We start from the raw sequence: 26,802 nt of genomic DNA, 5'->3' as shown, positions 1-26,802 counted from the left end.
CAATTCAGGGCCCCTACCCACACACTCATCTGTAATGTATTGGACATTTGGAAAATGTCTGTTCAACAAATGTTGTGATCCCACCCAATCCATTTCTATTTATTCGGGCACATTATCTTGTAACTACCTCAATCATGATGGCTGCAATCAAATGCAATGGGAGAGTTTGTTCTCTAATTGGTTGATGTATCGCAGGCGTACAGACCCGGGAAGAGGCCAGACTCTAAATGAACATAAATGAACTTTTAGTTTTATAAAAACAAATAGCGTCTCTGCTAGGGGTGTAACGATTCGTTTTAACAACGATTCGATTTGTATCACGATTCGTGGTTGTCGATACGATTCAAGGACGATATTGGTTCATTTAGAACGATACGATCCGAAACGATTCAGTGACTTGAAATCGATTCAGTAACCTTTTAGCCAAAAATTCAACCAGTGTGACTGAAATAAATACCTGGATACTGGACAGTGCAGGTGAAGTTTCCTAGATTCCTGTTTCTTGTAAGGACCGCAATGGTGGCTTGATAATTTCTCGCTCGTCGGCTTCTCCTCTGTCGTCCGCCATGCTATGTTTTGTTGTCTTGGCGCCTTTGCGCTGCAGCTGGCGCGATGACGTCACGGATAGGCAGACTGAATCGAGTAATGTTTAAAGCCTTTATCAATAAAAGTGCTAAGAAAAAACATCCATATAAAGTCTGACGTGCTTAAATCCAATGGGTTATTTCCTAGTATCGATACAATCGATTTATTACATTTTAAAACGATGTTAGATCGATATATGTTGTCCAAAAGGCCAACTCGCCGAGCACAGATCGATGTAGTTGGATCATAGGAATATAAATCGATACATCGATGTAGTAGATGGATCGTTACACCCCTAGTCTCTGCTGAAGAAATAGAACGTAATTCAATCTGTAGCTGCACTTTTTCACACAGTCTAGCATGGGCTACTATCTGCATGCACATTAAAATTCAACTCAACATATATTTCACACTCCCAATTAATGGAATAATATTATGTAGCTATCAACATTCAAAACAGTAGGTTCGTTAGACACTATGCAAGGTCTCATACTTGGTATTTCATTCACTGCACTGCTCGATGCGAGCGTGCTGTTGGGGTGTACCCAGGGGAGTAAGTCAATTTGTATGTGTGTGGAGTGGTTATTTTCAGTCTACTTACTGTTTGTTTGTGTGTGTGTGTGTGTGTGTGTGTGTGTGTGTGTGTGTTTGTTTTGAGTTTTTGCTCCAGTGAGTAACAGTGCCATTCAATACCTGAAGGCCACTGTGTTAGGGCGGCAGGTAGCTTAGTGGTTAAGAGCATTGTGCCAGTAACCGAAAGGTCGCTGGTTCTAATCCCCGAGCCGACTAGGTGAAAAATCTGTCGATGTGCCCTTGAGCAAGGCACTTAACCCTAATTGCTCCTGTAAGTCGCTCTGGATAAGAGCGTCTGCTAAATGACTAAAATGTAAATGTAAGGCCTCGTGCTTAAAGAGATAAATGCACAAATGCAGTTTTCCTGCTCGCTCACGTTTCCTCCTCCTTCCTCCTGTTCTCATCATCCGTCTCAATCAGGCCGTGTGCACCTTTTCCTGTCTTCCGGGACGGCCCGTCAGTCTGCGTGGGGACTGTGTAGGCAGGGGGAGTTGACACCTGGGTTCCTCTCCACTCATCTGTGTGTACCAGAGCCTGTCTGCCAGAGGGTGTCTGTTTGTGTGAGGCAGAGGTCTGCTGGGCATAGGAGCACAGTGGATCCGGGACTATTCTTATCTCTACACTGTGTGGCTTGGCCCATCTGCTGGAGCCAGCCCTGCAGTCTTAACATGGGCTGATAGGCCTCTCTGATAGCTGTCCACCGCTGTCTGTTTGGCTTGGAAGTGTTTGGCTGCCGTGGAGCTTAGAGTTCAGCCACCCATGGGAATAGTCCAGCGAGCGACAAGGCTGCTTTAGACACATTTACACTGATATGAGGCACCACTTGGACAGGCTTTCTGGGTCACTGGAATCTAGTCAAGAGAACAGAGAGATGGGGGGGAGGGAGCAGTGAGGGGTGGGGAGAAATCATGTGATTAACACTGTGCCATCCAATACAAGATTTCCTATTAAATGTAATTAAAGTGAACTCTGTGAGGGCTTAAGCATCGAGTTTGGGTTGCAGGGCAAGATGGAAAGGACCATAAGATAATGAATTGCATTTAAGTGATAACTCATAGACAGACACATTAATTAAAAAGGTAGCTAGTGATAAGGTTAGAGGAAAATTAGGGGTTGTGTGTGTGTGTGTGTGTGCGTGCGTGCGTGTGTGCATTCGCATGTGTGTGTTTGTGCATCGTGGCCGTAATGCATATGGCTTAACCGCTTAATTGTTTGTTCCCAGAAGTGTCTCTGTCCCTGTCTGCCTTGGTGCCTTTCTTCATTATTCATTAACCCTAATTACCAGCATCCTGGACATCTGTGCCGCCCACCCTGCTCTCCTCTTTCTATCACTCTCACGTTCTCATCCAGCCAATGGAAGAAAATAAAGAGATAGCAAGCTGTTTTCTCTCCATGCTGCTATTCATCACCCCTAATCTATTTCTTTGCCCTTCCTCACCTCTGTCTCTTCACCCTTCTCTTTCCCCATCACTCTCTCCTTCTGAAGAGCTTCTCCATTCTCTGTCCCCATCTCTCTCTCCTTCTGAAGAGCTTCTCCATTCTCTGTCCCCATCTCTGTATCCTTCTGAAGAGCTGTCTGGTTCTATGTCTCTGACCCAACATGTATGTTTTTCCCTGTCTGTCCCCATCTGCAGGAAGCTGTTGGAGGTGAAGGTCATTGATGATGAGGAGTATGAGAAGAACAAGACCTTCATCATCCAGCTGGGCGAGCCTGTGCTGCTGGAGATCGGACGGAAACATGGTCAGTGCAGAGCCCTGCGGGTGCAAAGCTGCCATTTAGCAGCCTCATGTTATCACTGTCATATTTAACAGTCTTAAATGTTCTGTTTCACACGATCAGTTATTGGAAAAACACAACAGCTGTATATGAAGGATAGAATGATAATTCTGGTAGTGCTGTAGTTTTTTGTTGTTGCCCCTGGCAGATCCATGTTGTTGTAAGTGATGAGGTTGCGGCACATAGAATCACAACACATGACATCCTTAACCTGTCATTTATGTTATTCCAAATATAGGGATTATGTTACTTTCATAAACCCATTAGTGGGGATTGGTAACATAAACGCCCATTAAGAAATACATATTGAAAAACAAACACATCACCGAAATGTATGTTATGGCCAGGATATGTCCCTGAGTGTACTAATGGTTATAGCTGCACATTAATTGGCATTAGTGACTTGGGGGGGATTTCATCAAGACTGAGAGTAGTTGGTTCATGTTGGAGCTGTTTCTCCAGGCTATTCTTCTCACTGCACATGAATTATAGTCTTTTACACTAATGTAATGTTGTTGGTGCATTTAAATGATTCCTGCAACGCTGATACCCACGATAACTTTTTTTAAAAATAATCCCCCCTCACAGAACTCTGTATATTGATACATAGGTATAGTGTTTATGCACAGAGCATTAATTTGATAAGTAAATTACATTGCGTTTTTGTATACAGTGAGCTCCAAAAGTATTGGGACAGTGACATTATTATAATTTTTTTGGCTCTGTAATCCAGCCAGCATGTTGGATTTGAAATGACACAATGACTATGAGGTTCAAGAGCAGACTGTCAGCTTTAATTTGAGGATATTGTCATCCACATCTGGTGAACCGTTTAGAAATTACATCCCTTTTGGTACATAGTCCCTCCATTTTAGGGGACCAAAAGTATTGGGACAAATGCACTATATTAAAGTAGTAGAAAGTTAAGTATTTGGTCCCATATTCATAGCAAGCAATGACTACATCAAGCTTGTGACTCTGCAAATTTGTGGGTATGCATTTACTGTTTGTTTTCGTTGTGTTTCAGATTATTTTGTGCCCAATAGAAATGGGTGGTAAATAATGTATTGTGCCATTTTGGAGTCACTTTTATTGTAAATAAGAAACACTTCTACATTAATGTGGATGCTACCATGACTACGGATAATCCTGAATGAATCGTGAATAATGATGAGTGAGAAAGTTAGATGCACAAATATCATACCCCCAAGACATGCTAACCTCTCACCATTATAATAACAAGGGAGGTTAGCATTTTTTGGGGGGGGTATGATATTTGACATTGAAGTGTTCCTCTCTGCTTCACAGGAGACTCCAATGAGAACAAGCCAGCCAATGATGAGGAGGAGGTGTCCAAGATGGGCTGTCCCAGCCTGGGAGAACACACCAAGCTGGAGGTGGTGATAGAGGAGTCCTACGAGTTTAAGGTAACCCACAAAAACAAACCCCCACAGACACCCCCTCTCTCCCCTGTCCCCCTCTCTCTTCTGTCCCCCTCTGTGCCCTTCTCTCCTCTGTCCCCCACAGACACACCCCTCTCTCCTCTGTCCCCCTCTGTGCCCTTCTCTCCTCTGTCCCCCTCTGTGTCCCTCTCTCCTCTGTCCCCCACAGACACTCCCCTCTCTCCTCTGTCCCCCTCTGTGTCCCTCTCTCCTCTGTCCCCCACATACACCCCCCTCTCTCCTCTGTCCCCCTCTGTGCCCTTCTCTCCTCTGTCCCCCACAGACACACCCATCTCTCCTCTGTCCCCCACAGACACCCCCCTCTCTCCTCTGTCCCCCTCTGTGCCCTTCTCTCCTCTGTCCCCCACAGACACCCCCCTCTCTCCTCTGTCCCCCTTTGTGCCCCTCTTTCCTCTGTCCCCCACAGACACCCCCCTCTCTCCTCTGTCCCCCTCTGTGCCCCTCTCTCCTCTGTCCCCCACAGACACCCCCCTCTCTCCTCTGTCCCCCTCTGTGCCCCTCTTTCCTCTGTCCCCCACAGACACACCCCTCTCTCCTCTGTCCCCCTCTGTGCCTCTCTCTCCTCTGTCCCCCTCTGTGCCTCTCTCTCCTCTGTCCCCCACAGATGCACCCCTCTCTCCTCTGTCCCCCATAGACACACCCCTCTCTCCTCTGTCCCCCTCTGTGCCTCTCTCTCTCCTCTGTCCCCCACAGACGCACCCTCTCTCCTTTGTCCCCCTCTGTCCCTGCAGCATCATATTTGTGACCGGTCTTATGTTGGATAAAAGTAGAGACTCAGAGCTACAAAATGGTATATCGTACACTGCAGTTGAGGAACAATGGGAAAGTAATTTTGCTTTGAAAGTTAATAAACTTGTAACCCCACTTTTTAGAAAATGGCCCTTGAATGTTTTGGTACACCTACTGGAGAGCTCTTCTTTGTCTACACCTATTCAGCATCTTTCACACCCTTTTAAGCCTTAACCCCACCCATCACTTTAAGGATTCACATGTGAGGCCATGTGCTAAACAGAGTGAGTAAAGAAGAGCAGTAAACAACCAATGATTTTCAGACTAAAAGTCTAAAAGATACAGTGGGGAAAAAAGTATTTAGTCAGCCACCAATTGTGCAAGTTCTCCCACTTAAAAAGATGAGAGAGGCCTGTAATTTTCATCATAGGTACACGTCAACTAGAGACAAATTGAGAATTTTTTTTCCAGAAAATCACATTGTAGGATTTTTTATGAATGTATTTGCAAATTATGGTGGAAAATAAGTATTTGGTCACCTGTAGCTCAGCTGGTAGAGCACGGCGCTTGTAACGCCAAGGTAGTGGGTTCGATCCCCGGGACCACCCATACACACAAAAAAAAAATATGTATGCACGCATGACTGTAAGTCGCTTTGGATAAAAGCGTCTGCTAAATGGCATATTATATTATATTATATTACCTACAAACAAACAAGATATCTGGCTCTCACAGACCTGTAACTTCTTCTTTAAGAGGCTCCTCTGTCCTCCACTCATTACCTGTATTAATGGCACCTGTTTGAACTTGTTATCAGTATAAAAGACACCTGTCCATAACCTCAAACAGTCACACTCCAAACTCCACTATGGCCAAGACCAAAGAGCTGTCAAAGGACACCAGAAACAAAATTGTAGACCTGCACCAGGCTGGGAAGACTGAATCTGCAATAGGTAAGCAGCTTGGTTTGAAGAAATCAACTGTGGGAGCAATTATTAGGAAATGGAAGACATACAAGACCACTGATAATCTCCCTCGATCTGGGGCTCCATGCAAGATCTCACCCCGCGGGGTCAAAATGATCACAAGAACGGTGAGCAAAAATCCCAGAACCACACGGGGGGACCTAGTGAATGACCTGCAGAGAGCTGGGACCAAAGTAACAAAGCCTACCATCAGTAACACACTACGCCGCCAGGGACTCAAATCCTGCAGTGCCAGACGTGTCCCCCTGCTTAAGCCAGTACATGTCCAGGCCCGTCTGAAGTTTGCTAGAGTGCATTTGGATGATCCAGAAGAGGATTGGGAGAATGTCATATGGTCAGATGAAACCAAAATATAACTTTTGGTAAAAACTCAACTCGTCGTGTTTGGAGGACAAAGAATGCTGAGTTGCATCCAAAGAACACCATACCTACTGTGAAGCATGGGGGTGGAAACATCATGCTTTGGGGCTGTTTTTCTGCAAAGGGACCAGGACGACTGATCCGTGTAAAGGAAAGAATGAATGGGACCATGTATCGTGAGATTTTGAGTGAAAACCTCCTTCCATCAGCAAGGGCATTGAAGATGAAACGTGGCTGGGTCTTTCAGCATGACAATGATCCCAAACAAACCGCCCGGGCAACAAAGGAGTGGCTTCGTAAGAAGCATTTCAAGGTCCTGGAGTGGCCTAGCCAGTCTCCAGATCTCAATCCCATAGAAAATCTTTGGAGGGAGTTGAAAGTCTGTGTTGCCCAGCGACAGCCCCAAAACATCACTGCTCTAGAGGAGATCTGCATGGAGGAATGGGCCAAAATACCAGCAACAGTGTGTGAAAACCTTGTGAAGACTTACAGAAAACGTTTGACCTGTGTCATTGCCAACAAAGGGTATATAACAAAGTATTGAGAAACTTTTGTTATTGACCAAATACTTATTTTCCACCATAATTTGCAAATAAATGTCAGGAGTTGCTATGGTAGGTGTGGTGTGGAATCAGGCGCAGGAGGCAGAAGTAAAGTCCAACAAAAATACTTTAGTAGATATCACAATAAATATCCAAAACCAGCCCGGAGGCGAGAAAAGCGCGCACAGGCGTATACAAACGGGCGCAATCAACAAGTGCGTAATCTACTCCTAAAACACAAACAAGGAGGAAAGCACAAAATAGCGCACCAAAATACATGCAGCGCAGCAACACGACATGGAACAATTACACACAACACCTAACTAACAACAAGGAAACTAAATAGGGTGCTAATTGAGACATAACACAAAACAGGTGTGACAAACAGACAAAACCAATCAAACAAGAAACATAGAGCGGTGGCAGCTAGTACTCCGGAGACGACGACCGCCGAAACCTGCCCGAACAAGGAGGAGGGGCCGCCTCGGCCGAAACCGTGACAGTACCCCCCCCTTGACGCGCGGCTCCAGCCGTGCGCCGCCCCCGGCCTCGGGGACGACCAGGAGGACGCGTAGCAGGGCGCGTAGGATGACCACGATGGAATTCGGTCAGCAGGGACGGATCCAGAATGTCCCTCCTCGGCACCCAGCACCGCTCCTCCGGACCGTACCCCTCCCACTCCACAAGATATTGGAGACCCCCCATCCGGCATCTCGAATCCAGGATGGTCCGAACAGTGTACGCCGGAGCCCCCTCGATGTCCAACGGGGGCGGAGGAGTCTCCTCAATCTCAAAGTCCTGGAGTGGACCAGCTACCACCGGCCTGAGGAGAGACACATGGAACGAGGGGTTAATATTCTTGTAATCAATGGGCAGTTGTAACCTGTAACACACCTCGTTCAATCTCCTCAGGACTTTAAAAGGCCCCACAAACCGCCGACCCAGCTTCCGGCAGGGCAGGCGGAGGGGCAGGTTTCTGGTTGAGAGCCAGACTCGATCTCCAGGTGCGTACACTGGCCCCTCACTGCGGTGTAGGTCGGCGCTCGTCTTCTGTCGACGGATGGCTCGCTGCAGATGGACGTGTGCAGCGTTCCACGTCTCCTCCGAGCGCCGCACCCACTCATCCACAGCAGGGGCCTCGATCTGGCTCTCATGCCAAGGTGCCAGAACCGGCTGGTACCCTAACACACACTGGAAAGGGGTTAGTCTCGTGGAGGAGTGGCGGAGAGAGTTCTGTGCCATCTCGGCCCAGGGCACATATCTCGCCCACTCCTCCGGCCGGCCCTGACAATATGACCTCAGAAACCTACCCACATCCTGGTTGACTCGTTCGACCTGCCCATTACTCTCCGGGTGGTAACCCGAGGTAAGGCTCACCGAGACCCCCAACCGTTCCATAAAGGCTCTCCAGACTCTGGAGGTAAACTGGGGGCCTCGATCGGACACTATATCCTCGGGTACCCCGTAATGCCGGAAGACGTGAGTAAATAGAGCCTCAGCGGTCTGTAGGGCAGTAGGAAGACCCGGCATGGGAAGGAGACGACAGGCCTTCGAGAACCGATCCACAACGACCAGGATGGTGGTATTCCCTTGTGAGGAGGGAAGGTCGGTAACAAAATCCACCGAGAGGTGAGACCAGGGTCGTTGTGGAACGGGCAGGGGTTGTAATTTACCCCTGGGCAAGTGTCTGGGCGCCTTACACTGGGCACACACTGAGCAGGAGGAGACATAAACCCTCACATCCCTGGCTAACGTTGGCCACCAGTACTTCGTACTAAGGCAGTGCACTGTCCGGCCAATACCTGGATGTCCAGAGGAGGGGGACGTGTGAGCCCAATAAATCAGCCGATCCCGGACCTCGAGCGGGACGTACGTCCGACCCACCGGACACTGTGGAGGGCTAGGGTCGGTGCGTAATGCCCGCTCGATCTCCGCATCGACCTCCCACACAACCGGTGCCACCAGACAAGACTCCGGTAGTATGGGAATGGGCTCCACGCACCTCTCCTCCGTGTCATACCGCCGGGACAGGGCATCTGCCTTCCCGTTCTGGGACCCAGGGATGTAAGTGATCTTGAACACAAACCGGGCGAGAAACATAGTCCATCGAGCCTGGCGAGGATTCAGTCTCCTAGCTGCCCGAATGTATTCCAGGTTACGGTGGTCGGTCAGAATGAGGAAAGGGTGCTGAGCCCCCTCAAGCCAATGCCTCCACACCTTTAGGGCCTGTACTACGGCTAACAGCTCCCTGTCCCCTACGTCATAATTCCGCTCCGCCGGACTGAGCTTCTTAGAATAAAAAGCACAGGGGCGGAGCTTAGGTGGTGTGCCGGACCGTTGTGAAAGAACTGCCCCGATACCGGCCTCAGACGCGTCCACCTCTACTTGGAAGGGTAAAGTGGGATCCGGGTGCGCCAGCACCGGAGCCGAGGTAAACAGGTCCTTCAGTCTCCCAAAGGCCCTGTCCGCCTCAGCCGACCACTGCAAGCGCACCGGACCCCCCTTAAGAAGAGACGTTATGGGAGCTGCCACCTGTCCAAAACCCCGGATAAACCTTCGGTAGTAATTCGCAAAACCCAAGAACCGCTGCACCTCTTTAACCGTAGTTGGGGTTTGCCAATTACGCACGGCGGACACTCGGTCCACCTCCATTCTCACCCCTGACGCAGACAACTGGTAACCCAAAAAGGAGACTGACTCCTGAAAGAACAGACATTTCTCGGCTTTGACATACAGGTCATGCTCCAACAGTCTCCTCAATACCCTGCGCACCAGGGCTACATGCTCGGCCTGAGTAGAACTGTACACAAGAATATCATCTATGTACACCACTACTCCCTGCGCCTGCATGTCCCGGAAAATCTCATCTACAAACGATTGGAAGACTGATGGAGCATTCATTAACCCATATGGCATGACGAGATACTCGTAATGGCCGGAGGTAGTACTAAATGCTGTCTTCCACTCATCGCCCTCCCTAATGCGCACCAAGTTATATGCGCTCCTGAGGTCCAATTTTGTGAAGAACCGTGCCCCGTGTAATGACTCCGTCATGGTCGCAATCAGCGGGAGTGGATAACTATATTTCACAGTCACCTGATTGAGACCGCGGTAATCAATACACGGACGCAAACCTCCATCCTTTTTCTTCACAAAAAAGAAGCTCGAGGACGCGGGAGAAGTGGAGGGCCGTATGTATCCCTGTCTCAGAGACTCGGCAATGTAAGTCTCCATTGCCCTTTTCTCCTCCTGTGACAAAGGATACACATGGCTCCGCGGGAGCGCAGCTCCTGTCTGGAGGTCTATCGCACAATCCCCCTGTCTATGAGGTGGCAACCTTGCCGCTCTGGTCTTACTAAACACGAGTGCCAAATCCTCATACTCAGGCGGAATGTGCAGTGCTGGCATCTGGTTCGGGCTCTCCACCGAGGTCGCCCCTACGGAAACACCCAGACATAGCCCCTCACACTGAGCAGACCACCCTTTAAGAGCCTTCTCTCGCCACGAAATCGTAGGATCATGGGTAATCAACCAGGGAAGCCCCAGTACCACCGGATACGCAGGAGAGTCGATCAGATAGAGTTGAATCGTCTCCTCATGACCCCCCTGCGTCATCATCCTAAGTGGCGCCGTGACCTCCCTAATTAACCCAGATCCTAACGGACGACTATCTAAGGCATGTACAGGGAAGTGTTTATCGACTGGAAGGAGGGGAATCCCTAACTTAACACAGAATTTACGATCTACAAAATTCCCAGCTGCGCCTGAATCGACTAGCGCCTTATGCTGGGAACGAGGTGCAACCTGTGGGAAACAAACAGGTAATGTAATGTGTACGACAGAAAGCTCTGGGTAAGTAGGGCGCCTACTCACCTGGGAGGACTCCCCAATGTGTGACCTGCCATCTCCCTCACCAGGGGACCCTCCCCAGCACCTAGCCGCGGTGTGCCCTCCGCGGCCACAGTTGGTGCAGGAGACTGCCCCCCTCGGGTTCCTTCCTCTCTTCCCTCTAGCGCCAGCACCTCCAAGCTCCATCGGGCTCTGCTCGGAGGCGCTGGAGGGTGGAATGGGAGGCCCCCACCTGGGACGTCCGCGGGTCGCGAGCAGGGTGTCCAGCCGAATGGCCATGTCCACCAGCTGGTCAAATGTTAGTGTAGTATCCCTGCACGCTAACTCTCTGCGGACGTCCTCACGAAGGCTACATCTAAAGTGGTCTATGAGGGCCCTCTCATTCCACCCTGCATCGGCCGCTAGAGTCCGGAACTCCAGCGCAAACTCTTGAGCGCTCCTCATCCCCTGTCGGAGGTGGAATAGACGCTCCCCCGCCGCCTTCCCTTCTGGTGGATGGTCGAAGACAGCACGGAAGCGGCGGGAGAACTCCGCATAGGTGACTGTGGCGGCGTCTATTCCCCTCCATTCGGCGTTGGCCCACTCCAACGCCTTGCCGGTGAGACAGGAGATGAGGGCGGAAACGCTCTCGTATCCCGAGGGCGCCGGGTGTATGGTGGCAAGGTAGAGTTCCACTTGTAATAGGAACCCCTGACACCCGGCAGCGGTGCCGTCGTACGCCCTCGGGAGCGAGAGCCGAATCCCACTGGGTTCCGGTAGTTGGACAGGCGGGCTGTCCGATGGTGATGGTGCGATAGGTGGGGGTGTGGGTACCCCGCTGGTTTCCCATCGATGGAGGGTGTTCATTACGCGGTCCAAGGCGTGCCCGATCTGGTTGATTCGATCCTCTTGACCGCGAAGACGCTCCTCCATGATGTCGGTGGGTGCTCCTGCTGATTCCATATGGGGTGTGTAATTCTGTCAGGAGTTGCTATGGTAGGTGTGGTGTGGAATCAGGCGCAGGAGGCAGAAGTAAAGTCCAACAAAAATACTTTAGTAGATATCACAATAAATATCCAAAACCAGCCCGGAGGCGAGAAAAGCGCGCACAGGCGTATACAAACGGGCGCAATCAACAAGTGCGTAATCTACTCCTAAAACACAAACAAGGAGGAAAGCACAAAATAGCGCACCAAAATACATGCAGCGCAGCAACACGACATGGAACAATTACACACAACACCTAACTAACAACAAGGAAACTAAATAGGGTGCTAATTGAGACATAACACAAAACAGGTGTGACAAACAGACAAAACCAATCAAACAAGAAACATAGAGCGGTGGCAGCTAGTACTCCGGAGACGACGACCGCCGAAACCTGCCCGAACAAGGAGGAGGGGCCGCCTCGGCCGAAACCGTGACAATAAATTCATTAAAAATCCTACAATGTGATTTTCTGGATTTTTTTTTCTCATTTTGTCTGTCATAGTTGATGTGTACCTATGATGAAAATTACAGGCCTCTCTCATCTTTTTAAGTGGGAGAACTTGCACAATTGGTGGCTGACTAAATACTTTTTTCCCCCACTGTATAGTCCTTGGCCTATATCGTAATCTGACTTTGATGCAGGTCATATTGTTCTTCACATTACTGTCTCTGGTAAACACACACTATATCAAATAAAATCAAAGTTTGTTTTTCACATGCACAGAATACAGAAGGTGTAAATGGTACAGTGAAATGGTTACTTGCATATTTGCCTAGTAGCAATATCAAAAATAGAAAGTGTCCAGATAAAAATATTTTATAAATATTCTATAATTATTAGATGATGCTTACCCAGACACCTGTCTAAATTGAGGGGTCATGTGAAATAAATGCTATAACCACCCCCCAGCCACATCTAGCTAAGTGGATGGGTCCCATGTAGCTCAGTTGGTAGAGCATGGTGCTTGCAACGCCAGGGTTGTGAGTTTGATTCCCACGGGGGGCCAGTATGAAAAAATGAAAAAATGTATGCACTCACTAACTGTATGTCGCTCTGGATAAGATCGTCTGCTAAATGACTAAAATGTAAATGTGAAATGTCACTATTTTCTAGACATTTTCATAAAATACAACAGATGGCTGTAATCACCCCCAGACACACCTGGCTAACTTGAGGGGTCATGTAATCATCTATCATCTGGCGAAGTGGAGTCTTTTTTTAAACATAGCTAGTTAGCTAAACAATGAACCATAATCCCAACCCATACTACTAGCAATACAAAACAGATTGTCATAGCTAGCCACCATTCATGAAATGCTGTAGTATGAATCTGCAGGTAGCTAACCAACTAGGTTCAATGTTATCTAGATAGTTAGCCTTACAATATGTTATAACTAGCAATGCAAATGGATTTCTGAGACACTAATAATATTACTACACAGATCATACATGTAATGTTAGCTAGCAGTACGCTTGAACTTTCAATGAAAACAAATTTCTGACAAAATTAGAAACGTATAATATCTGAAAATGTAGCTAGACTCTTACCCGTATACATGGACGAACGCTTCACAGCAGACTTGAACCCCTTTAACTTTTTTTTTGTACAGCTTGTTTAGCCTGCATTGTGTCAAGTCACTCCGGTTCATGCTGACTGTGTGCAGAAAGTAGTCCATCGCTAAATTCAGGGCAGTAATGTTGTTGAGAGCAGTAGCAACACTTTTGCAGTTCTCCATGGCTAACGTTATATCTTTCAAAAAAGCTGCAGTAGCAATGATTATCTACACACACTGAGCAGCTCATGTTATAGACAGAAGCATGCTACATGGCAGACCAATCCGAACTCATCTCTCGGCATGTCCAGCCCATCCATTATCTCAGGCAATCATAGCTAGCGGGAAGGTTCCTGTCTTTTTCCATGGCTAAACCAACTAGGCTTGTAATTTAACAATTTTATTTATATTTACAGATGACATACAAGTTTGTTTTTAAGGCACATGAAGGTTCACATGTTCCAGAAGGCATTTCTGCCAAAAAAAACGAATTGCCTCTCCTGTGACTTGCGACATACGCCTAGCTTCCTGAAATGGGTCACATTTATTAAAAGCATTTCTTTCGCCAGTGAGAGAGGTCACTGTCTTGTTACTCCTGTCGAGGTCTGCCCTCCCTCCTCCTCCTGAGAGGAGACAGTCTGGACAGAGAGGCCAGCCAGGTCGCCCGCTCGGTAGAGCCACTGAGAAAGACGGATGGGTCATTGCCCTCTGCCAAAGGAAAAACAAACGGGGCGAGATGACATTGACAAATGACAAACCACACAAATCGTAAACATCAGACCAACCCTGACCCCTTCCACTCAAAATATGACATCACTTCTATCCATTCTATGTATTGATAACTCTAGTCTAGGCTGAAATCTGTTTTTATTTTCTTGCTTTTTTGTTTGTTTGTGTGTTTGTGTAGAACACAGTGGATAAGCTGATTAAGAAGACTAACCTTGCTCTGGTGGTGGGCAGCAGTAGCTGGAGAGAGCAGTTTGTCAATGCTGTCACTGTCAGTGCAGGTGAGTGCCTCTCTCTCCTTCACTCCTAAATCTCTGGGACAGACTCACTAACGCTGCATGCTCTTGTATTAATGGAGAGTTAGAAGTGTGGTGTTCAGGTCAGAGAAATCACACTCTCTACTTTGGGAGGTAGCAGTAATGAAGTCACAGACATGCAAAGTTGCTGTTTGAAAATGTATAGATGCAAGAAGCAGTGTCAAGTTCAACTTCATCCCAAGCAAAGCAATAAAAGGGTAATGAATTTCGAAACTATATAATTGCACCAACATTCACACTTTTAACACACACTTTTATTTTCCTACTAGCACTGACTTTGTTGATAACTACTGTACCTTATTGAGGAAAAATGGCCTTACTATGACTGTGATATGTTGTTGTCTCACCTAACTATCTTAGGATGAATGCACTAACTGTAAGTCGCTCTGGATAAGAGCGTCTGCTTGCTAAATTACTCAAATGTAAAATGTAACTGTAATTTTGTACCACATAAAAGTTGAATAAAACGCTGTATCTCATTAGAATGATTTGTACTGCATGTGTAAACACCTCTGTCATTCTCTCCCCCAGGGGATGATGATGAGGAGGAGAGTGGGGAGGAGCGCCTGCCATCCTGTTTCGACTACATCATGCACTTCCTCACAGTGTTTTGGAAGGTTCTGTTCGCCTTTGTCCCGCCCACAGAGTACTGGAATGGCTGGGCCTGCTTCTTTGTGTCCATCTCCCTGATTGGTGTTCTGACGGCTGTGACCGGGGACCTGGCCTCTCATTTTGGCTGCACAGTAGGGCTCAAGGACTCTGTCACTGCCGTAGTATTTGTGGCTCTGGGGACTTCCGTTCCAGGTGGGTGCCTGTCTATCTCTGTGTAGCCTACTCTCTCTGTCTGTCACTCTTTCTCTGGGCTGTATCTGTGTCATGTCTCTGTCAGAATCAGTTACTGTTTTCTAACTGTCTATTTCTACTTACTTAATGTTCTCCCAGACACCTTTGCCAGTAAAGTGGCGGCCATCCAGGACCAGTACGCTGATGCCTCCTTCGGCAACGTAACGGGCAGTAATGCGGTGAACGTGTTCCTGGGCATCGGCGTGGCATGGACCATCGCGGCTGTCTACTGGAAGACCAAGGGCAAGAAGTTTCTTGTAGAGACTGGCTCGCTGGCCTTCTCCGTCACCCTGTTCACCATCATGGCGTTTGTGTGTGTCCTGGTGCTGATGTACCGCCGCCGGGCCGGCGTGGCAGGGGGAGAACTGGGGGGCCCACGGACAGCGAAACTCCTCACCTCCCTCTTCTTCTTCTCCCTCTGGTTCCTCTACATCATGCTGGCCTCCCTGGAGGCCTACTGCCACGTGCCAGGCTTCTGAGAGAGAGAGCGAGAGGGAGAGGGAGCGAGAGGGAGAGGGAGCGAGAGGGAGAGGGAGCGAGACAGAGAGAGAGAGAGCGAGAGGGAGAGGGAGCGAGAGGGAGCGAGAGAGAGAGAGAGAGAGCGAGAGAGAGAGAAAGTGGAGAAAGCTTGTCTCCTATTGTTTACATGTCTATCCCTCTCATTTTGGTGTACAGTGGCTTGCGAAAGTATTCACCCCCCTTGGCATTTTTCCTATTTTGTTGCCTTACAACCTGGAATTAAAATTGATTTTGGGGGGGTTTGTATCATTTGATTTACACAACATGTCTACCACTTTGAAGATGCAAAAAAAAAAATTTTTGTGAGACAAACAAGAAATAAGACAAAAAAAACAGAAAACTTGAGCGTGCATAACTATTCACTCCCCCAAAGTCAATACTTTGTAGAGGCACCTTTTGCAGCAATTACAGCTGCAAGTCTCTTGGGGTATGTCTCTATAAGCTTGGCACATCTAGCCACTGGGATTTTTGCCCATTCTTCAAGGCAAAACTGCTTCAGCTCCTTCAAGTTGGATGGGTTCCGCTGGTGTACAGCAATCTTTAAGTCATGCCACAGATTCTCAATTGGATTGAGGTCTGTGTTTTGACTAGGCCATTCCAAGACATTTAAATGTTTCCCCTTAAACCACTTGAGTGTTGCTTTAGCAGTATGCTTAGGGTCATTGTCCTGCTGGAAGGTGAACCTCCGTCCCATTCTCAAATCTCTGGAAGACTGAAACAGGTTTCCCTCAAGAATTTCCCTGTATTTAGCGCCATCCATCATTCCTTCAATTCTGACCAGTTCCCCAGTCCCTGCCGATGAAAAACATCCCCACGGCATGATGCTGCCACCACCATGCTTCACTGTGAGGATGGTGTTCTCGGGGTGATGAGAGGTGTTGGGTTTGCGCCAAACATAGCGTTTTCCTTGATGGCCAAAAAGCTCAATTTTAGTCTCATCTAACTAGAGAACCTTCTTCCATATGTTTGGGGAGTCTCCCACATGCCTTTTGGCGAACACGTGTACATTTTACATTTTAGTAATTTAGCAGACGCTCTTATCCAGAGCGACTTACAGTTAGTGAGTGCATACATTTTCAAACACCAAATGTGTTTGCTTATTTTTTTCTTTAAGCAATGGCTTTTTTCTGGCCACTCTTCCGTAAAGCCCAGCTCTGTGGAGTGTACGGCTTAAAGTGGTCCTATGGACAGATACTCCAATCTCCGCTGTGGAGCTTTGCAGCGCCTTCAGGGTTATCTTTGGTCTCTTTGTTGCCTCTCTGATTAATGCCCTCCTTGCCTGGTCCGTGAGTTTTGGTGGGCAGCCCTCTCTTGGCAGGTTTGTTGTGGTGCCATATTCTTTCAATTTTTTAATAATGGATTAAATGGTGCTCCGTGGGATGTTCAAAGTTTGACATTTTTTTATAACCCAACCCTGATCTGTACTTCTCCACAACTTTGTCCCTGACCTGTTTGGAGAGCTCCTTGGTCTTCATGGTGCCGCTTGCTTGATGGTGCCCCTTGCTTAGTGGTGTTGCAGACTCTGGGGCCTTTCAGAACAGGTGTATATATACTGAGATCATGTGACAGATCGTGTGACACTTAAATAAAGTCCACCTGTGTGCGATCTAACTAATTATGTGACTTCTGAAGGTAATTGGTTGCACCAGATCTTATTTAGGGGCTTCATAGGAAAGGGGTTAAATACATATGCACGCACCACTTTTCCGTTATTTATTTTTTTAGAAACAAGTTATTTTTTTCATTTCACTTCACCAATTTGGACTATTTTGTGTATGTCCATTACATGAAATCCAATTAAAAATCAATTTTAATTACAGGTTGTAATGCAACAAAATAGGAAAAACGCCATGGGGGATGAATACTTTTGCAAGGCACTGTACTTTTCTGAGTATTTTAAAGTATTTATATTGTTTATTATTATTGCTACTGTGGATGCTTGACTCTGATGACTTTTATCCCATTTACAATGACGTGGATGGCAGCCTTAGCCATTCTCTTGGAAGCGTGCTGGGACCAGCTAATGACTTGGTGTATATTTTCGGAGGACTCATGCCTTGAGGCATAGCTTTATCTAACTAGGCTGTGTGCACAAACGAGGGATATGAAATGACCCTTGACTCTTCTGAGAATGCTCCTATTTTATTTATAGCCTATCCTGAACCCTTAGCTCTTTTAGCCCCACGGATCCTCTCCTGCATCTCTACATTCAGATAGAGGATGACCCTAGTTAATCAGTCTGAATGTCTTGAAGGTGATGCACACTGACTCAGAAGAGCTGGCCCAGATCCTCCCTCTCCCCATGTCTGAACATGGTTCCTGGTTGACCAACTATCTAACCCCTGATGCCTACCAAGCACAATCATTCCCATGAAGGTTCTCAGCCTCTGCCCTGAACAGTGACTACTACCCTCACCCCATCCCACCCCGCTCTTCTTTTTCAACAACGTCATGTGCTTGTCTTGTGGAAATTTTAGAAAATGATTTTCTTTTTTGAAAAGCCAAGATAGTCAAGATGTTTGAAAAATCTTTGAACAGGGTCTAAAAAGAACTTGTGATAGGAGTTAGTGGGATAACTACAGTTGGCATGGTACTGCATTAGAATTAGCAGCCACTGAGACCAAAACATAATGTCAGATGTTATTCAGGAAATGGTGATCAGTTTAACAAAGCTGTTGAAGTTTGTTAATAAGATTAATATTAATATTTATTATCTCAATCTATTTGTTGTATATCATGTCAAAATAATAATATTACTACTAGGTGTGTACATGTGGGCGAGTGTGAGTGTGTTTTGTTGTATTGAGTGAAGAATTGTATGATAGAAACATTTTGAAGTATTGTATGTAACATTTGAATACGGTTATCCTCATGAGTGAAAGTCTAGATGTGAATCCAAGCTAAACACAGTAATGTGAGTATATCACTGCCTGGTTCCCTGATCCACACTGCCTGGGGACAACCTTAGTCTCATAAGGACTTCTTCCAATATACTTTTTATACAGGACACTAATCTATGTGAGATTTCCAGCTTCTTGAAAAGTGTGCTTTAACATTTAAATTTGGGACCATGTTGAAGTACATTTTTTTCCAAGGGTTTTGTATGAGTGTGCTAGCGTGTGGATGTGAATCATAATTGAAGTTATATGTGCTCCTTGTCTTCAAAGTTTGATGGAAGGCATGGCTTTATTCCATCCTAAATGTTTACTCAACATGGGAGTATGGATTTCAATGATGAAATGTCTACACTTCTGAGTTATGTGTCAAGGAGTCCTCACAAATCTTTTTGCATTATTCTCTGTCACATTCAGGCTTTGAACATATTTCAAAGCACTGCATAGAGGAGAAAAAAAAGTGTTGTTTATTTCCTAAACATAGCACTTACGGTGTACGGTTTTTGAAATGGCAACAAATTAACAAAACTATGACGATACTGTACTGTTATGAAAAAATACCAAAACCAAATGATTGCCAAACCTTACTATAATTTGCATAAAGATATTGTGTAGGCCTTATGTTTTTAAAATGTAGGATCCTCAGATACATTCTTATTATTTCTAGATGTATTTATAATTACATGATCATTGCTGCTTTTATTTTGATTAATATGCACGCTTAATGTATGATCAGTGGAAATAAAAGTTGTTTTTCTCAAAATTGAGTTTTATTTATTCTTTAATCAGGACTTGGATCCCTTTTTAATCATAACTGGTGGCTGATTTTACAGGATATATCAAAAATAGCATTCTTCCCATGCAGAGAGAAAGCATGTTTAGATCAGTATGCTGTTTCTTATTGATTCAAATGGGTAAACATTGTTTTGTTGAATCTGAACCACATTTGTCAGTGTAAAACAATGTGCTTGACAGATCCTGGTTACTGTGATTGATCGAGTAGGTTCAGTAATCCAGTTATTGCCACAGCTGACCCATCGCTGCACATTCATTACTCTCTCACTGTTTACTTTTTGTTCAGTGTAAAAGTCTCCATAAATAACTTTTCTTACATTAGTCTCTGCACCCTCATTTCTTCGCCCTCCTCCATCTGCTCTGATCAACCTGGGACATATGCTTCTAGAAGTTTTCATGATGCTTGTTGTTGTTTGGCATCTCAATGGCTCACACACCACAAGCAGGGAATTTATGACTTTTTTTCTCTAACCCCCTAAGTAGAGTCCCAGTTTCTCCACAGACAAGACATTTTCCAGGTTGCTAAAACGGTCACATCAGTCTGTAGCAATTACATTTTAGTCATTTAGCAGACGCTCTTATCCAGAGCGACTTACAGTTAGTGAGTGCATACATTTTCATACTGGCCCCCCGTGGGAAACGAACCCACAACCCTGGCGTTGCAAGCGCCATGCTCTACCAACTGAGCTATAGGGGACTTTGGCATGAAACACGTTTCTTTGATGCAGATCCTGGTGCTGCGACAGCAGATTCAAGTAGAGAGAGTTCTACAGAGAATTCCTGTAGTTGATTAGTTACATGTAGTTAGTTAACCTTAGTTATTGGACTTTGGATTGAATCAACTGAACAGTATTAGGACACTAACATTTTAATTCAATCTCAGAAATATTGATGTCAGGGTCATCAAGCACGAATCTGAGTCAGATCTGAAGTCATAGTCTGTATTTTTGCGACTTAGCACTCTATTCAATCTGCATTGCTGAAACGTTAGAGATTGCACAATATAAATTAAAGGTAATTTCAAACTGAGCCGACATATACAGCGTTTACCGTGAATGCAGTCTCCTATAACTCGGGAATATTGCCTTTAAGGTCTCTATTTAATCCGTATCCCGGAAATTCAGCGTTATAGTGTAATTGAAGGGGGGGAGGGGGGTTCTAAGCTGACATATGGAATTGTTTTAAGATGGTGATACTATGGATCATTCAGCTATTTGATTTTGAATTTTAGGATCCCTTTAGATATAAAAAAATATATATAGAAAAATGTTTTTGGATAAAATATTGAATTTGGCCTTTACTACTATAGCCCATAGAAACGCATTGAATAACATTCATAAATGGCAAAAAAAGACAGTCAAAACATAAATCATAAGAAACAAGGTTTTGAAGTGTCTGTCCTATATCTAGGGGATATAAAAAAAGCTCTGAAAATATATACAGTTGAAGTCGGAAGTTTACATACACTTAGGTTGGAGTCATTAAAACTTGTTTTTCAACAACTCCACAAATTTCTTGTTAACAAACTATAGTTTTGGCAAGTCAGTTAGGACATCTACTTTGTGCATGACACAAGTAATTTGTCCAACAATTGTTTACAGACAGATTATTTCACTTATAATTCACTGTATCACAATTCCAGTGGGTCAGAAGTTTACATACACTAAGTTGACTGTGCCTTTAAACAGCTTGGAAAATTCCAGAAAATGATGTCATGGCGTTAGAAGCTTCTGATTTACTTTATTTATTTAGCTAATTTACATCATTTGAGTCAATTGGAGGTGTACCTATGGACAGTGGCGGCTCCTGAAAAAATTCTCAGGAGGGGCAATTTTTCTGATGATTTAGGTGACCTACACACATTTTAAAAAAGATATGTCCAGCAACAACATGAAGACAGGGGCAGCATATAAGTCAATACCAGAAGCATTTATTGACTGATCTGGGGAGATGGATTCCAGTTTCTGTGACAGATTATAAATAATCTCTGATGCCTTTGTTATATTAGCTTTTGGTTGAATGTACTGTCGTAGTAAATATATAATGTTATAGCTTGGTCTGACTAAAATCTTGTGCATGACCCATTTTGTGTTGGGCGTTTGTTTTCAATCAATGCTGTTCCTATCCTATAACAATGGACAAAAGAGTCCTATCTTGTCAGCCTTGTCAGCAGGTGGCCAAGGACAACACCCACGCCATAGGTCTCTCAGTTCTTCCAACTCACGAGTTCTTGCTCTGAGGACACACACACACACACACACACACACACACACACACATCATCACTGATAACACACACACACACACACATCATCACTGTTAAACACACACACACACAAAAATCCCCTCTCTTTAGGCTGAACATTTGAAGACAGAGAACCCGACTCAGAGCCAATGCAACAGTGGAGGGGACCTCGCCCAACTCATCAGGACCAATCAGAAGATCAGAACTACTAGATTCAACCTACATCATTTATTGTATAAAATGTCTGCACACAATGTTTTCGGGGCTCTCTTCAGATAGCTCCCTAAGAGTTTGACGAACGAGTCCGTGCACGCGATTCCAGATATCTTTACCTCTGAATAAACTGCCTTTATTATACCATATCCACCCTGTCCAAAGTCTCTACTTGGTCTCAGTTCTCCAGTAAACTTGTGATTATCAACAGTACACAACGGTAACAAACAATTGGGGGAACTCACGGGGCAGATAGTAAGGTCGCAGTGACACAGAAAGCAGTTCAATGTCGGGGGTACAGAGTCGCTCTCTTACCAGGATCGATTTTCCCTGTGACTGTCAGATCGCGGTCCGCTCTGACCAGGGTGAAGCCGGCCGGCTCCACTTCTCTGTCCGGGACTCTGTCATCCAGCCAAGTCTCCCAGCTGTATTGGATTCCGCTGCCAGCAGCGTTTTCATTATTTAGTCCGTTCGTAGCGGGTATGTACACGATCAACAAGATCAGTCCAAAACCCACCACTGGAAATCCATGGTTGGCAGAATGTTTGTAAACTAAGTGTACAAATTAAAAACATAAAATAACGGCACTAAGTGTACAAATTAAAAACATAAGATAACGCCACACTGCAGGTCGCAACAGAGACGCTGCTAGCCGCTATTTTCTTAGTTACGTTCATGGTTACGTCACGTATGACGAAAGCGCGTAAGTGCAAGCCCACAGACACCCATAGAGATTGTATTGAAAGCTTTGAAATTTGAAAAAAATAGATTTTACATGGGAGTCTATGACAGACTTCTGGGCGATTTTCAACCTGACTGAAATCGCCCCAAAAACGGGCGGGGCCATTTGAAGCACGACTTTAGCCTGATTTGACATTTAGTGGCAGTCAGATCAGATTAGAACACTGATAACTACTGTTGCCGTGATATAATTGATTAGAAAAAAAATCCCTTCCTTTTCCCGTTTGGCAGTGCGTCGCCCATATCGCCCTATTGAACACACCGCCCCTGCCTATGGATGTATTTCAAGGCCTACCTTCAAACTCAGTGCCTAGGTTTTCGACTCTGTCAACCACCGCATTCTTATTGGCAGACTAAATAGCCTTGGTTTCTCAAATGACTGCCTCGCCTGGTTCACCAACTACTTCTCAGATAGAGTTCAATGTGTCAAATCGGAGGGCCTGTTGTCTGGACCTATGGCAGTCTCTATGGGGGTGCCACAGGGTTCAATTCTTGGGCCGACTCTTTTCTCCGTGTATATCAATGATGTTGCTCTTGCTGCTGGTGACTCTCAGATCCACCTCTACGCAGACGACACCATTTTGTATACATCTGGCCCTTCATTGGACACTGTGTTAGCAAACCGCCAAACAAGCTTCAATGCCATACAACACTCCTTCCGTAGCCTCCAACTGCTCTTAAACACTAGTAAAACTAAATGCATGCTCTTCAATCGAACGCTGCTGGCACCCGCCCACCCGACTAGAATCACTACAAATACCTAGGTGTCTGATTAGACTGTAAACTCTCCTTCCAGACTCACATTAAGCATCTCCAATCCAAAGTTAAATCTAGAATCGGCTTCCTATTTCGCAACAAAGCCTCCTTCACTCATGCTGCCAAACATGCCCTCGTAAAACTGACTATCCTACCGATCCTTGACTTCGGCGATGTCATTTACAAAATAGCCTCCAACACTCTACTCAGCAAATTGGATGTAGTCTATCACAGTGCCATCCGTTTTGTCACCAAAGCCCCATATACTACCCACCACTGTGACCTGTACGCTCTTGTTGGCTGGTCCTCACTACATATTCGTCGCCAAACCCACTGGCTCCAGGCCATCTATAAATCACTGCTAGGCAAATCCCTGCCTTATCTTAGCTCATTGGTCACCATAGCAACACCCATCCGTAGTATGCTCTCCAGCAGGTATATCTCACTGGTCATCCCCAAAGCCAACACCTCCTTTGGCCGCCATTCCTTCCAGTTCTCTGCTGCCGATGACTGGAACGAATTGCAAAAATCTCTGAAGCTGGAGACTCTTATCTCCCTCACTAACTTTAAGCATCAGTTGTCAGAGCACCTTACCGATCACTGCACCTGTACACAGCCCATCTGAAATTAGCCCACCCAACTACCTCATCCCCATATTGTTATTTATTTTGCTCATTTGCACCCCAGTATCTCTATTTGCACATCATCTCTTGCACATCTATCATTCCAGTGTTAATACTAATTGTAATTATTTTGCACTATGGCCTATTTATTGCCTTACCTCCATAACTTGCAACATTTGCACACAGTGTATATATATTTTTTGTTGTATTTTTGACTTTGTTTTGTTTTACCCCATATGTAACTCTGTGTTGTTGTTTTTTATTGCACTGCTTTGCTTTATCTTGGCCAGGTCGCAGTTGTAAATGAGAACTTGTTCTCAACTGGCTTACCTGGTTAAATAAAACATTTAATAAATATACAGTGGGGAGAACAAGTTTTTGATACACTGCCGATTTTGCAGGTTTTCCTACTTACAAAGCATGTACAATGTTATTTTCTGGATTTTTGTTTTAGATTCCGTCTCTCACAGTTGAAGTGTACCTATGATAAAAAATTACAGACCTCTACATGCTTTGTAAGTAGGAAAACCTGCAAAATCGGCAGTGTATCAAATACTTGTTCTCCCCACTGTATATACAGTACCAGTCAAAGGTTTGGACACATCTACTCATTCAAGGGTTTTTCTTTATTTTTACTATTTTCTACATTGTAGAATAATAGTGAAGACATCAAAACTATGAAATAACACATATGGAATCATGTAGTAACCAAAAAAAAGTGTTCAACAAATCAAAATATATTTTATATTTTAGATTCTTCAAAGTAGCCACCCTTAGCCTTGATGACAGCTTTGCACACGCTTGGCATTCTCTCAACCAGCTTCATGAGGTAGTCACCTGGAATGCTTTTCCAATAGTCTTGAAGGAGTTCCCACATATGCTGAACACTTGTGTGTAGATTGATGAGGATTAATTTTTCAGTTCCAAACGCTGCCAGAGTCCAGGAATTCCACATGGGTTGTGCACGCAGCGTGCACTAAATTAGAAGGGTTACAACCAAGGGGTGGGGAGCGTCTGTAAAGCCTACAGGGAGACGAGCGAACAGGTATAGAAAACACACACATAGTTGTCAAAGCTACAAAAGAGCTAAATTAGATCATCATAAATAACTAGGTAAGATACTCAAGTGAGAGAGTGGTGTGGAGTCTTCCTCTCTTTCCTTCCTTGAACAACTCGGCAGAACCATCTTTGTTACGGCAGCGGTTTTAGTTTTGGCGCCGAGACCGCCGCTGACACGACCACCGCTGAGAAAACAAGGGAGACTAAAGTACTAACAATAATGGCTAATTGCCTTGAAGAGGTGAAGAGCACACCTCCCAGTACTAATTACTGATTGCCTAGGAGAGGAGAAACCACTCCCCCTCCAATACAGCCACTGATTAAGAAAACAACAGTCACAAATTGCCCTTCCCCTTAATCCTGGTTGTCAACAGTCATCTGCAAGTTATGAGCAGTCAGCAATTCACACACCAAGTAGGCTACTGGGAAGACAGGCAGCACTTAAAGTAGATGGCCCTAGCTAGCAAAAAGACAGTACTAGACAACAACAGATGAAGACAAAAAATTATACTTATCACTCCTGGAGATATCAGGAGTCCTCTCGTTATAGAATGAAGCACACTGATATGGAGCCTGAGAACCTGGTTATATACTCAGCGGTAATGCTGACCTTCCGTGATACGGATTGAAAAGAGGCCTTAGGTGTGAGTCCTCAACTCTGGTAGAAATGTTGCCTCTACTGAATGCCTGTGTCTCTCATATCAGGTCCTGTACGGCCACGGACCTGGCTTGCTTTAAAGAGCAATCCAAAGTCAAGGTTATACCAATCAAGCCACAGAACACTTCAAATTGGGCAATTATGACTGTTGGAGTGAAACCATGCCAACTTTGTACCCTGCAGCACCTGGCATGATTCCCTCTTCCCCCCAATCCCCTCTTTATCGGTTGAACTTTTCTCCTATTACCCAGTCGATGCTGGTTACTGTGGTGTTTCAGCAGTAGAAAGCTATTTTATGATCTCTTATCTATGAGAGTAGCAATTAATTTAAATAATTTAGACGCTTGACCTGTCGTAAGCCTTGCCAGATGTCAAACGTCACAGGTCAATTGTTATTCCAGACAGTTTTCAGTATCAAGAGTTGGTTTGACATCAAGCACAGCATAGGAGGATAAAGATCACAATTCAATTTCAAGGGCATGTATAGTCAATATGAACATTCAATATTCTATAATATACTATGTATTATTCATTCTGGTCCATTGAACACTTCACATAAATCACAGAAAAAATGTCACAGTACATCCTTGTTGTTGATATTGTCCTTAATCAGATATGTTTTGCGACATCACCAGAAATAGGAAAATAATGTTTTTCAGGTATGGGGCACCCCTGGGAGGGAAGTTTCTGCTCTACAGCTTCAAATGGATTTCTCTGGTCCTTAGGCTGTAACAAAAGTTAATGTGCTCATATTTCGAAGTGTGTTTAATACATTTATTCATATACTTGTAGCAAATAGAGGCAAGATAAAGTGCGCACCTCTGTATGTATTTTTAGTGCTTCTTGTTGCTAGGCGACCTCTCAAAGAGTCATTGTCTTTCTGTCATTGTGTTGTCTGTTGTCAGTGCAGTTAAGTGGGCGTGTTGTGGGCGTGTTGTGGGCGGGTTGGTTGTAATTTCCATTTAAGGTCATTCTCCTCGTCTCTCTGACTCACTGCATATAGAGTAAATTAGTTATTGTGAAAGAG

At 45.2% G+C, this 26,802-nt stretch overlaps 1 protein-coding gene across 1 annotated transcript in view; it reads left to right on the top strand.

The window, feature by feature from the left end:
• Positions 1–15,752, top strand: part of LOC311099595 (sodium/calcium exchanger 1-like) — a gene marked incomplete at both ends in the record, with an annotated part of 46,831 nt that extends 31,079 nt beyond the window's left edge. The window contains 5 exons of the mRNA XM_084140297.1: positions 2,793–2,899; positions 4,244–4,362; positions 14,295–14,394; positions 14,962–15,234; positions 15,373–15,752. Of these exons, the coding sequence (XP_083996423.1) occupies positions 2,793–2,899; positions 4,244–4,362; positions 14,295–14,394; positions 14,962–15,234; positions 15,373–15,752 (979 nt within the window). The remainder of the gene's footprint in view (positions 1–2,792; positions 2,900–4,243; positions 4,363–14,294; positions 14,395–14,961; positions 15,235–15,372) is intronic.
• Between the last annotated feature and the right edge of the window lie 11,050 nt (positions 15,753–26,802).

Source organism: Coregonus lavaretus (genome assembly GCF_964263955.1).
Source record: "Coregonus lavaretus genome assembly, chromosome: 24".
Lineage (NCBI taxonomy): Eukaryota > Metazoa > Chordata > Actinopteri > Salmoniformes > Salmonidae > Coregonus > Coregonus lavaretus.
The sequence above is the reverse complement of the archived record's forward strand: the minus strand, read 5'-3'. Positions and strand labels throughout refer to the sequence as shown.